The sequence below is a fragment of the Zalophus californianus genome, chromosome 8, assembly GCF_009762305.2.
Source record: "Zalophus californianus isolate mZalCal1 chromosome 8, mZalCal1.pri.v2, whole genome shotgun sequence".
Classification (NCBI taxonomy): Eukaryota; Metazoa; Chordata; class Mammalia; order Carnivora; family Otariidae; genus Zalophus; species Zalophus californianus.
Window position 1 is genome coordinate 49,400,052 of NC_045602.1, and position 13,198 is coordinate 49,413,249.

Genomic DNA, 13,198 nt, shown 5'->3' on the forward strand with positions numbered 1-13,198 from the left:
TCCCTGGTCCCCAGGGCATCCCTTGCTCTCCCTCCTTTCAGGTGTCCCTGCTCTCCTGGAACATCTCCCTTCCTAATCTCTCCTACTGCTTCCATGCCACTTCCTCTGTGAACTGCTCTCTCATGCTGGGGCCGCCTTGGGCGCTCCTTCCCCAACCTCCTCAGCACCCTCAATCGCCTCTCAGAGCACGTGCCCTTCCTTCCACTCTCGTGGCCCAGGAGAGTCAGTTCATCACAGACAGCAGGCATGCCTCCCAGCCCTGTGGCAGCCCCTACTCCCCACGGGCTTTACAGCAAGCACATGATCAGGGTCCATGAGGTTGGGAGGACATGTAAAAGGCGCTACTGATTCTCCTTCCTCTGCTTGTGGTCCCATCCCAGGTAGAACAGCACCTGCAAGTGGAGGAGGTGCGACTTCGACCGGCCGTGGGGCGGGGCAGGCGGCCCCTGCCAGTGACCGAGGGACTGGTCGAAGTCAGGCTTCCCGACGGCTGGTCGCAACTGTGTGACAAAGGCTGGAGCGCCCAGAACAGCCACGTGGTCTGCGGGATGCTGGGCTTCCCTAGCGAAAAGAGGGTCAACACGGCCTTCTACAGGTGAAGGAACGTGGGCGCTGAGTGGACTGGGATTGAGGGGTGCTCACTAAGGGGTGGTGTGTCGACCCCCGGGAGGGTCCGGGGCTCTGCAACAGTGGAGAAATATGGAGGCCCTTTCGAAACTGGAGAGTTGAGACATCTTGTGGGACCATGAAGGGCTCCCCGGGGCGGGTCTGAAATGGGGCAAGCAAAGCTCCTGCTCTTTCGGGTCCGCAGCGGGGGCGGGGCGAGTGGCGCCGGTCTCGGGTCGGTGCCCATGACGCCATCGGTTGGCAGGCAGACTCTCCGCGCCCCGGGGCGCGCGCCAAGCCTGGCCAGGCCACGCCCAGCGGCCGGCGGTCCCGGGGGCTGTTACTGTTGCGGCGCGGGCGCGGCCTCGGGGCCCGCCGTCCGAGCTCAGGGAGCGCGCGGCCGCACTCTGCGGAGGCGGCGCCTGGGTGTGTCCAGCGCGGGCCTGGGCCCGCGTGTCCCCGCCAGAGAGCCAATCCCCGAGGGTCAGAGGGCGCGGGGAGAGGTCAGGCCCTGCCCTCGGGAGCTCCCGGGACTCCTAGCAAGTTTTCCAGAATATCCTTCGGCCGAGACTCCCGGCCCTCTCCACCTGCCTGGAGCCCTGGTGTACGCGCTGGCTTCCAGAGTAACGGATCACGCTGGTGAATGGCTCTGTCCTTAACAGCGCCTCGCTACCCTGGAGTATCTTATGCAGTCCTTTTGAGGAGTTTAGAAATCTTTACAGTCTCTCTGTAATCTATTACGCAGGATAAAGTGCTAATTTGTTTTCAGCTCTTCCTTAGTTGAGTTTTGCGGAAACACCTCTTGACATCTAGCTGAGCTTCCATTGGGCACACAACTTCAGATACGGTCGGATCAGGGCAGGGTACAGTAGAAATGCTCAACTTTGGGTAGAGCATGTCCAGACTTGGTATTGACTTTCTGTTGAGGAAACATCCCACTGTTCCTATTGAACTGGTAATCATCTAAAACCAATTCAGATCTTCCCTTATCCTTGATACTAATAGAAAAGCCTATTTGAACCTAAATCTATGTTGAGTTTGCCCTATTAAATTAGTTGGACACATCTTTTAAAAACCATTAAAAAGCCACCATGAACCTATGAGATTATCCTGAATCTTGACATTTTTTTTTCCATTTGTCATCCCTCCCAGCTTCCTCTGGAGGATATACATGATAGCTATGCCTTCTGCCTCATCAGAGTGAAATGTTCAAAACCCAAAGTCTAACTCTTCCTTACTCATCAAGTCTTTACTCATTAGTTGTGAAATATCTTTTCCATTAATTGGGAACAAACTGAACACTACAATGACGTAGCCAACATTTCACCATTTTATCTATAATGGAATCACGGGAGATTTTGTTAATCTCCCTTAAAATCTGGGTATATTATGTTCATGGCCATTCTCCAGCCTTCCAATTTAGTAATCTTATCAAAAAATGAAATCATGGTGGTTTGAGCTAATTTTTACTGAAATCCTTCTAGGTCTCTAAGGATCTCCATATATTTTCCTCACTGTTCACAAACTTTCCATTTAATATTGTATTCTAGAATATTATTCTTTAGGTTAAGGAATCATTTTTCTTCTTTTTGAAAGTCAGTACATTATCCAATCTCTAGTCTTCTCCACACTTGCTCTAATTTTCCTTGCCTTGGCTCTCGGCACATCTGAAAGTTCTTTCAGCCCCAAGGAATATACTTTATCTGGTCTAGAGACTCAAACTGTTTTAAAACAGCTGTGTGCTGTGCTCCCTTACTGTTATCTGTCTTGGGGTTATATTTCTTTCTCTGTGCTGTTCTTTACCTTCCCTAACCCAAGCATCAGGTTCTGAAAGATTAGTACAATTTAAAAAGCAGAGATTTCAGTGATGAGGCTAGTGTGAACAAAGGTGAAGAGATCCGCTCATCCAGTATTTGTTTATTGAGTGTCTACGGTGTGCCGGGGACTGTTGAAGACACTAGGGATTCAACAGTAGGCAAAAGAGACAAAAATCCCTGATCTCATGGACTAGGGAAGAATTGGAAAATAGTAAAATTTTAAAATGCAAGGATGGCAAAGAGTGTAATCAATAAAAATAAGGCAGGGAAGGAGTTAGGAAGTCGAAGTAGGATTGCAGTTTTAGATAAGGCGGTCAGAGAAGGCCTCTTTGAAAAGGCATCATTTGAGAAAAGATTTAAGGGAGGTGAGGGCACAAACTGTGTAGAAATCTAGCCGAGCATTTACAGGAAGAGGGATCATAAAAGATCCTTGGGGGCAGGGGAGGGGTAGAGGGAAGGAGAAGGCACTCTTGTCACGCTCCTGGAGGCCACTGGGGCTGCAGCTGAGGCAACAAGAAAGAAAATGACAGAAAGGTGCTAGAGGAGGAGATCGGGAAAGAATGGGGAGCCTGATCACGTAGGGACATTTGAGAGACGGGTTTGTTCTCTATGTGAGATAAGGTTTTGAACAGAGGTGTGACATCTGACTTCCATTTTTAAAGTATTATTTTGGCTGTTTTACAAATAGACTGTAAGGGATGCAGTAGAGTCAAGGAGGCAGAGAAATTAGTTAGGAGGTTATTGTCTCCTGAAAGCCAAGTAAAGAAAGTGAGACGTGATGATGACCAGGAAAGTGGTGAAAAATCACATTCTGTATATGGTTGAAGGTAGAGCCAACAGGATTTGCAGATGGATTTAATGTGGTATGAGAGAAGGAGAGGAATTAAGGTTCATTTCAAGGTTTTGAGCCTGAGCTAAGTATGGAGTTGGCCTTTTCTGATAAGGAAGACGGTGGAGCATGTTCTGTGTGAGGAGGGGGTGGGGGACACTGACTATTAAAACTTGGTTTTGGACCTGTGAAATTTGAGGTTCTCGAAGACATTGAATTGGTGAGGCTGAGTAGGCAATTGGGTATATGACTCTAGAGTTCAGTTGAATAAAAGTATTATAAGCCCTGAAACTGGACAATGTCACCAAGGGAGTGAGTGTAAACAGGAAAAGAGGGGTCCAAGGACAGAACTGAGAGCTTAAATGTTAGGAGGTCAGGAAGATAAAGTGAACACGCTAACAGTGAAGTGAGGTAGAAAGAAAACCAAGGGACTGTGGCGGGCTGTTAGCCAAGTGACGGGCTTCAAGGAGGAGAGGGAGAGAGTGATCACCTGACTCAGTGCTGCTGGTGAGTTCTTTTAGAACAAGGACTGAGAAACAAAAACAAAGATTACACTCTTTGCCATCCTTGCATTTTAAAATTTTACTATTTTCCAATTCTTCCCTAGTCCATGATTTAGCAAAATGGAGTCATTGCTGACCCAGACAGAGATGACAGTGACTAGGATATTTTTCAAAAGATGGTTGACTAGCGTAGAAGGTTGTGCTGGAAAAGTAATGGAAGGAAGATCTGAATACTTAAGAGCCAGAAAATGGAACGCTTTTCATGCCAGATTAGAGAGTTTCATCTTTATCTTATGGCAAAATTAAAAATAAAAGTATCTGTATGGGACACTGATAAATTAAGGCCAGTGTTGTTAAAGTGTACCCAATAGTAGTGAATTGGAGAGAGGAGGTTCTAGATGCAGTAAGGCTAGTTAGGAGTTTGTTATAAAGGTGAAGCTGATTCGGAGGGTGACAACCAAGAGGGAGGGGGATGAACAGCTGTAGGATGACTGGTAACAGAAAATAAGAGAAGACATACAGGAAATGACCCTAAAGCTGCTGGAAAGCAGGATGGTGTGGGCCATCAGGCACCTCTGGGCTTCAAGGTAGTATGCACTAGCTTTCCAAGGGAGCCATCCTCGGCAAGTTTGAAACCCAGCAGTTATCCCTAGGTATGCGTGGTCTGAAGTAACTTGCAGAGATCAGCAATATCTGTGTAGATATTGCAATCTGTTACTGAATCTGGGATATGAAGGCTGGAGAAGGACACATACTAAGTAGAGAGCTCATCCGTAGTGAGGAAAGGGGTTACAGGAGTCCTGGGAGATTCTGTGATGGGGATATGATCTAGATTTCCTTTCACAGGTCACATCAGACAGAGGGAGCATTCTCACAGGTAATACCATCATAAAGGATAGGCAAGGTCATTACAAAGAACTCCACCTTCCTTAGAGAAAGAAGATACATCGGCTAGCTTTTAGAGGAAACCAGTAAGATTTTGGGAATGAGAAAATCAGAACATGATGTATTTATCATTTTTCCACTTGGTTTTATAGTTCTACCCTAGAACACGTGAAAGTTGTAGAATTTTAGAAGAGGAAAAGAATGCAAAGATAATTGAATCATTTACCGGCCTTTTGCAGGCAAAGAAATTGAGGTTCTAAGAGCTCAAGGGCTGAAAGCTATTTATTGAACTCCTGCTATTTGAAACGCACTGTGCAAGGTGCTGAGAACACAGAAGTGATGAGAGATCATGGAAGACCTGACAGGCCACTTAAGGATTTGGGTCTTTATAATAGAAGCCCTGGGAAACAAGTCAAGTGTTTTCACAAGGAGGGCTGTAAGAGGCCATGATGATGAGGTTTGGGGCTCCAGAAAATCACTCTGACAGCATTTCTGAGAATGGTTTGGAGAAGAACAAGAGTGGATGAACTGGAGAGATGTTTAGGAAGTAACACTGACAGGACTTGGTTATGGACTGAGTTTGGGAGTCAAGAAGAGAAGGTTAACTCTTAGATTTCCGGAGTGGATTTTACTGAAAGAATTATGGGTTTATTTTTTGGACCTACATTACATTTTAGAAAACTTTGAGACATCTAAATAGAAACATCAAGAAGGCAATGGAATATACAAGGTTAGGTGTAAATGAGAACATATAAAGAGAGGATATGGAATGATAGAATGCCTCAGACAGGACTCCAAAAATTTAAGTGACTAGCTAGAGGAGGAGCCTGTGAAGAAGACCAAGAGAGAGCAACCAGAATTAGGAATCAAACCAGACTAGTAGTGTTAGGACAGCCAAGGAAGGAGAGAAGATGAGAACAGCAGTGTCAGATGCTACTGAGAGGTAAATAAGATGAAGATTGAAACTGTCTACTAGCTTTATTATCACAGAGTGATGGGAAAACCAGAAAAGAGCAGGTTAAGGAATGAGTGGTAAGAGAGAGGATACAGAAGTGGAGCGACTCTTGACAGTGTTTTCTATGAAAAAGTGGGGAGATATGGGGTGGAGGCTGTCGGGGGGGGTGTGTGTAGGAGAGATCTGAACATGTTAAAACGATTCAGTTGAAGAGAGATTGTATGTGACTTCTCAACTGAGGAGAAGAAAAGATCCTAAGGGATGGAATTCAGAAACACTGGGGGGAGTGGCCTTAGAGAAGAGAGACGGAATGAGAAGGGGTGCACAGATGTAGGTACATTTTGATGGTTGAAGAAACAAATGATAGGAGGAAACAAGCACATTTGTGAATGAAGGAGTGTAAATAAAGACAGATATCAGTACTGGTCCTAAACAAGCACCAGGTTCTTAATATAATCTATATTGTACTTTATATATAACTAGGTATGCCATATGATATTTAATATAAAAACCTTATAAATAACTAAGAGAAGAAGTACTTCTAAGTTCCTAGACAGTACTACATCTTTCTGAGTACTCGGAGGATCAAGATAATCTTGAAAGAAAACACAAAATATATTTCATTTTAGATCTGAGAAAAAGACATTTGGAGAAAAAGTTTCACACTATACTTGTATGATGAGAGGTTCTAACTCTTAGTAATGTCTCAGGAAAGGGACCTGAGAGTTATTGTACACTCTTTTCTAGGAATGTTGGACATATTGGATATTTTGATAAAAAGACCAACTAAATACCTCCTCAGGAAGAAGCCAGAGCAGGAAATACCAAGCAACTCCAGTGCTCTTTCAGATCTACATACTAACATCCTCGTACATCTGCACACAGTATATTAGGTCCAGGTAGGACTCCTCAAGAGAAGACAGCAGAGTAAGAATATGTTTAAAGAAAGGATAAGTAAGATGCTAACAGGGAGTCCCATAAGTTCATAAGGACAGACAGGTAAAACCTGCACTCATCTGCACGTAGTTGGACAGGACAGAGAGGGGGCACAATTAAAGTCTTTGAAATCAAAGGGAGAAGGAGAGGAGAAACAGACCCAGTTTCCAGACATTAGACTTAAGACAACCTCTTGAAGAAGAAAATAGGTCACATATTTAGGCCAATTAAAAAGAAATAAAGTTTTAGAACTTATTTCTCTGGAAGTAAGTCTGGGGGCTGAACTTGGTTTGTGAATGACTAAAGCGTATGGGATTTAATTTAGGCAGGAAGGATGCTGGCATCCTAACCCACCTGGCCTCATGTTCCCCAGTCAAACCAAGTTAACGTCCTTGGACGTTATCATGTATAATGTAGGCCCGGCTGAGGAGAAGCCTCTTCCCCCTTATACTTCCCCCAAATGGCTCAGACTCCAGCCTCAGCCACCAGCCTTGGTCCTGGTCCACAGGCCTCAAACCTAGAAATGCCAGAAGTCAGAGAGAATCCAAGAATAAAAGACAGTCAGCCTCCCTATAACCAGGCCACTTCTCTCTCCTTGCCTGGTCATTCTGACCATATTAACAGTCCTAACACCTTCCTACTTATACCCTTCCCCATAGCCCTCCCCTCGAGTTTAGATCAACCCTGATATTGACCCTAGCCCTCATTACCCCTCGGCCCCAGCCTAATTTCTGTGGATGCTGGTATAGGGGCGCTATCAGCCTGAGTCCAGGTGCCTCACTGCTGCTCATCAGCCTGGCCATGGGCATATGAAGCCAAACAGCTGTGAAGGGTTGAGCCTTGGGAATATCTCTCATGTCATAACATCCTGCTGACTTTCCAACTTCCGTGTTGGAAAAGAAATTTGCCCTCGGCCCCAGCTGCACCAGCCTTTCCCACCTGGTTCTAGACTGATCTTGATTCTGCTATTGTCTTATCCTCGCAGAAAGTTGAGGAAGCGAGCGGCCAAAACCTCGGCCCGGCGCCCCAAGCCCCTTGGAAGGTAATGGGGCAAGAGCCCCGGGACCTCCTGCTCGCCCCTGTGGCCCAAGGAGGTGGATGGATGGAAGGCAGCCTATCCATGTCCATCCCAGAACCCAAGCTAACTAACCAATTAGGGATGTAACTGCAAAATGGCCATGGGGGGGGATGGGGAGGCAGGCGTGGGGATGGGCAAGCTTTGATCTTAGAGTGCCCAGGAGGAAATACTTGAGGAGAAGCTTCCTCCCCCTTATACTTCCCCCAAATGGCTTAGACTCCAGCCTCAGCCGCCTGCATGCTTCCTACCCCCTACTCTTCATCCCCCCCCCGCCCAGTTCACCCACATTCCCTTCTCTCTCCTCCCTTTACCTCTTATCCCCTCTCCCCTCACCTCCTGGACTGACTAGATTTCTCGTCACTGTTGTGGAATCCAGAGAGCAACCTGAGTCCCTAAAATGGAGTTCAGTGGTGTGCAGCAGTCAGTAGGAGTGGAAAATCTGGCCCCCTTCACTTTACTCCTTCCCACACTCTGCATAAAGCGTCCTTCCTGGGCCACATACCTAACCACTACCTCCACTAACTTCTTTCTCCTTTTTTCAGACCAATCACCAAGTTTAAAGTCAAACCCAAACCCCCAGTGGGCAGGGGATCAATCAAGAGGTAAATGAAGTTCAGGCTGGGTGTGAGGAGCGGGAGAGCGCAGTGATGAGTCAGAGCAATGGGGCTGTGGCCAGGAAGGGGTCCAGGACGCCCCCACCAAGACGTGGCAGAGCAGCAGTAACTGTTACAAACCACCTTCCAGATGAGTCACTGAAACGTAAAGTGATGCTGGTCCTTATGTTGGTTTCTGGGGAACTATGCTTGTCACAGGATTTTTGCAAGTCCCTTCTTCCACATGCTTATTTATCTTCCCCCAGTGAATTCTAGCAGATCCTCTGGCACTTTTGTCCTTCAGATGCCACACTTGCCTCTCCCTCAAGAAGTTCAGTTTGCCTAAGGGATCCATGTTCCCAGCTTACCTTTATTTGATCAGTTTTTTAAAAATACGTGCTACCAGCTTGGAGGTGAGACTCAGGGTCCCCTCTGGAACCTTTGCCAGGGATGGGATCAGATTATAGTCCGTGTGTCTCTGGCCCAGTTGACACAATGAGGTTCCCCATTCCCCAGTTTTCTCATGGGTTCCCTCAGAAATCAAGGGAGTGGAAAGCTTCCACCCCAGCAATTACCTCTCACTAGGCTTCCAAAGGCCATTTGCTGTGAGAAGTCTCCCCAATAGCTTCTTCAGCCGCGGCTGAAGAGGAAGAAAATCCCTCCCTTTCTTCCGTCCCCTCCTCTGTTCTGCACATTCTAGGATCACCCAGTGGTCCCCTGGTGGCCCTCCTTCCCCAGCTCCTCCTTCGGGTGGCTTCAAAGGAGCTCGGAATTTGGGGGTGTTCTTGTAGTGGCTTCTAGCTAAGGGTCATCTGTGCCCAGCATGGCCATGCTCTGGTCTTCCCTGAACCCCAAACTCAACTGCACACTGCTGTTTTTACTGTGTTCCTTGTGGAGAAAGCGGAGGAGGAAGTTTAAAAGAGCGATCTCTTTTTCCTGTGATGGCCTCTTTGACTTTTATGTTCAGCCACACAGGACTTTGGGAGAGTACCTGATCTGTCTGAGCTTCAGAATCCACTGATCCTGAGCCTCCAAAGGTATTCTGTAGTCTCCAGGTTTCCTTTGTCTGTTGTAGTTATAAACTTTTCCTCTTCTCTGCATCCTCTAGCCAGTGACTTCAAGTCGTCAGAACTCTTCCTTCCTCTGATATCAAGTGATGGACACGTTACTACAATAACTCATTGCCAAGCCAGCCTCGCAGGCTCACTTCACCAATACGAGCCCTTCTCCCTGGGCACTGCTCTCATCGCGTGCCCCACTGCCATCTCTCACTCTGTTAGTGTCAGTGAACAAGCCCCCTCGATCTCACAAGGCATCTCTTCCAAGTGCTTCCAAGTTTTAACGTCTCTAGTTTAGTCCCATTTTCATGCTCGGGTGGCTACGGAACATTCTGTTACGTTTAAAGTGCAGAACCATGGACTACCTTATTAAAGCTCAGCTCAGGTCTGGAGAGATCTCTACCATTCCATTCTGTTGTGCATATTCACTCCCCTCTGGCCATGTGGTCTCTAACTTGTTGTCTGTCTTACATTTCTACATCTTCATTCCCACATGTGCCAGCCCCAGTCCTTCCCTCTGTCCACCTTCTGGTATATTCTTCTCATACCCACCCATCACATTCTGGCCTGGAAGACTCTGGCCTCGGAGAAGCCATGTAGACCCAAGACTGACTCACTGCTTTACATCCCAACCCTGATTCAGACCTCAGCCTCAGCGTAATAGCGAGCTGTGCGCCCCCCACTGGCTCTTCAGGCTTCCTGTTTGTGTCAGCCACTCCTTCCTGCCCATCTCTTTCAGCCGGGCAGTCCTGGCTTGCCCCCCCCACCCCCCCCACCCCCCGCCCGGCACAGCAGTCTCAACCCCAGCCTCCGTTAGGGCCAGCAGCCTGAAACCATTTGGAGCAAGGTTTCTGTCAGGCAAGTCAAGACTAGCTGTCCTGGGGCGCCTGGGTGGCTCAGTTGGTTAAGCGACTGCCTTCGGCTCAGGTCATGATCCTGGAGTCCCGGGATCGAGTCCCGCATCGGGCTCCCTGCTCGGCGAGGAGCCTGCTTCTCTCTCTAACCCTCCCCCCTCTCATGTGCTCTTTCTCTCTCTCTCTCATTCTCACTCTCTCAAAATAAATAAATAAATCTTTAAAAAAAAAAAAAAAAGACTAGCTGTCCTGCCCAGAGAGGTCTTGGCTGCAGGTTCCCCCAAACCCTCCTGTCTGGGTAATCTGGGCTTTTTCAGCCTGGAAACTTGCCCGTTCCCTTTGTCTCTATGGAGGGAAACGCAGCAGAGAAGAGGGGAAGAAGGGATAAAATGGCCACGAAAGGTTGGGGGATGGTGGAGGCATGGAGGGGAGGAGGGTTGTGGGCAAAGAGGTAGGGGCATTGTTTTACCCGACTGCACCCCACTCCTGTCCCCCCAGGCTGCTGGCCCAGCGGCAGCAACACTCCTTTGGTCTGCATGGGGTGGCGTGCGTGGGCACCGAGGCCCACCTCTCCCTCTGCTCCTTGGAGTTCTATCGTGCCAATGACACCACCAGGTGCCCTGGGGGGGCCCCTGCGGTGGTGAGCTGTGTGCCAGGCCCTCTCTACGCAGCATCCAGTGGCCAGAAGAAGCATCAACAGTCGAAGCCTCAGGGGGAGGTGTGTGAGACAGTGACTATAACCTTCCCCACCCCAGGTGGAGAACCCCATAGCCTAGCCACCCCCTGACTAAGCACAGCCCTGACCTTTGAGGACAGAGAGGAACCTCTCTCCAGGGGGTGGGCCACAGACCTGAGACCACCCCCTCCCTCCCACCAGAATCTCATTCATCTCCCAGGTCTACTTAGCCCTCTGTGCTGATGTTTCCATTCACTGCTTTTGGGCACATCTCTCTCCTCTATAGACCCGAGTGCGTCTAAAGGGTGGGGCCCACCCTGGAGAGGGCCGGGTGGAAGTCCTGAAGGCCAGCACGTGGGGCACAGTCTGTGACCGCAAGTGGGACCTGCAGGCAGCCAGCGTGGTGTGTCGGGAGCTGGGCTTCGGGAGTGCTCGAGAGGCTCTGAGTGGTGCCCGCATGGGGCAGGGTGAGGGGGATGAAGATGGGAGGAAGAGGGAAGGAGAAGGTACACACTCTCCTGGGGGGTACATTCCTTGGGAAGGAGACCCCGAGGCAGAGAGTGAAGGTCCAGTTATAACCTCCTGATCTTTGACCTCTCACTCTAGGCATGGGTGCCATCCACTTAAGTGAAGTTCGATGCTCTGGACAGGAACCCTCCCTCTGGAAGTGCCCCCACAAGAATATCACAGCCGAGGACTGTTCCCATAGCCACGATGCTGGAGTCCGATGCAACCTGCCCTACACTGGGGTAGAGACCAAGGTCAGTTTTCTTTCCAGTTCAGTTCAAGGATCTTGCATCCTCTCCAACCCTGGTCATGATGTGCAGCCTGACAGCTTCCCAGCCCACTGTCCCAGGCCCCCACCATCTGGCAGCTCCCATCCAATGCCCCCACTTGCCAGCCCTTATGTGCCTCTGAGTCACCCGTCAGCCACATGCCTGCTGCAAAAGCTTACCCAGAACTTCCATTCTGTGTCACTACAGATCCGACTCAGTGGGGGCCGCAGCCGACATGAGGGGCGAGTGGAGGTGCAAATAGGGGGACCTGGGTCCCTTCGCTGGGGCCTCATCTGTGGGGATGACTGGGGGACACTGGAGGCCATGGTGGCCTGTAGGCAACTTGGACTGGGCTATGCCAACCATGGCCTGCAGGTGAGTGAGGGGAGGGAAACCAAGGCCTTTGCCTCCAAAGCCTGTGTTTGGGGCAGAGGACTGTGGAAATGAGTCCCTTGGCCCAAGAAGCTGGATGGTGGGGCTCACAGAAACACCAACATATGTTCCCAGGAGACCTGGTACTGGGACTCAGGGAATACCACAGAGGTGGTGATGAGTGGAGTGCGCTGCACAGGGTCTGAGCTGTCCCTGGACCAATGTGCTCATCACAGCACCCACATTGCCTGCAAGAGAACAGGAACCCGCTTCACTGCTGGAGTCATCTGTTCTGAGAGTGAGTGAACCCAGGGAACGGAGGCTCTGGGCCACCCCCTTGGAGAGAAAAAGAGAGCTGTAAGCTGGAGGGGTACTCCTCGCCTGTGAAGAACCAGCTTCTCCCCCTCCACAGGGAGAGGAGAGGCACCCCCATCTGCCCCCCCGCCCCCAGCACTGACCTCCCACACTCTGTTTCCTTCCTGGGGGCAGCTGCATCAGATCTGCTGCTGCACTCGGCCCTGGTGCAGGAGACGGCCTACATTGAGGACCGGCCCCTGCACATGCTCTACTGCGCCGCCGAAGAGAACTGCCTGGCTCGCTCGGCCCGCTCGGCCAACTGGCCCTATGGCCACAGGCGTCTCCTCCGGTTCTCCTCCCAGATCCACAACCTGGGACGAGCAGACTTCAGGCCCAAGGCTGGGCGTCATTCCTGGGTGTGGCATGAGTGTCACGGGTGAGAGGGGCAAGCAGAAGGGCAAGGTCACTGGAGATAGGGCAAGCCCACTGGGGGTAGGGAAGGCAACAGGGGTCCCCTTGTCCCCACAGGCACTACCACAGCATGGACATCTTCACCCACTATGATATCCTGACCCCCAACGGCACCAAGGTGGCTGAGGGCCACAAAGCTAGTTTCTGTCTAGAAGACACTGAATGTCAGGAAGGTGAGTTGGGCCTCGAACAGACACCGGTATCTCCATCCCACAGCCTTGCCTCACACTGACATATGCCAATCCCTCTCAGATGTCTCCAAGAGGTATGAGTGTGCCAACTTTGGAGAGCAGGGCATTACTGTGGGTTGCTGGGATCTCTACCGGCATGACATCGACTGCCAATGGATTGACATCACAGATGTGAAGCCAGGAAACTACATTCTGCAGGTGCCGGGGGCCTGAGATCCAGCTGGCAAGTGGGAGGAATGTTTGTTAAAGACACCCTTGGATTTGAGGGCTGCAACTGGTTATGTTGCCTTTCTCCCACTCA

General features: G+C 49.8%; 1 protein-coding gene across 7 annotated transcripts in view; it reads left to right on the forward strand.

Moving 5' to 3' along the window:
- Positions 1-13,198, forward strand: part of LOXL3 (lysyl oxidase like 3) — a 92,350-nt gene that overhangs the window by 78,498 nt on the left and 654 nt on the right. For 5 of the 7 annotated variants that reach the window (XM_027620490.2, XM_027620489.2, XM_027620491.2 and 2 more), the window contains 9 exons: positions 381-595; positions 10,613-10,832; positions 11,077-11,257; positions 11,397-11,551; positions 11,774-11,941; positions 12,074-12,236; positions 12,428-12,671; positions 12,764-12,879; positions 12,959-13,095. In XM_027620490.2, the coding sequence (XP_027476291.1) occupies positions 381-595; positions 10,613-10,832; positions 11,077-11,257; positions 11,397-11,551; positions 11,774-11,941; positions 12,074-12,236; positions 12,428-12,671; positions 12,764-12,879; positions 12,959-13,095 (1,599 nt within the window). Of the gene's footprint in view, positions 1-380; positions 596-10,612; positions 10,833-11,076; positions 11,258-11,396; positions 11,552-11,773; positions 11,942-12,073; positions 12,237-12,427; positions 12,672-12,763; positions 12,880-12,922; positions 13,096-13,198 lie in introns of those variants that run through there. The other 2 variants (XM_027620492.2, XM_027620497.2) reach the window with 2 other exon arrangements.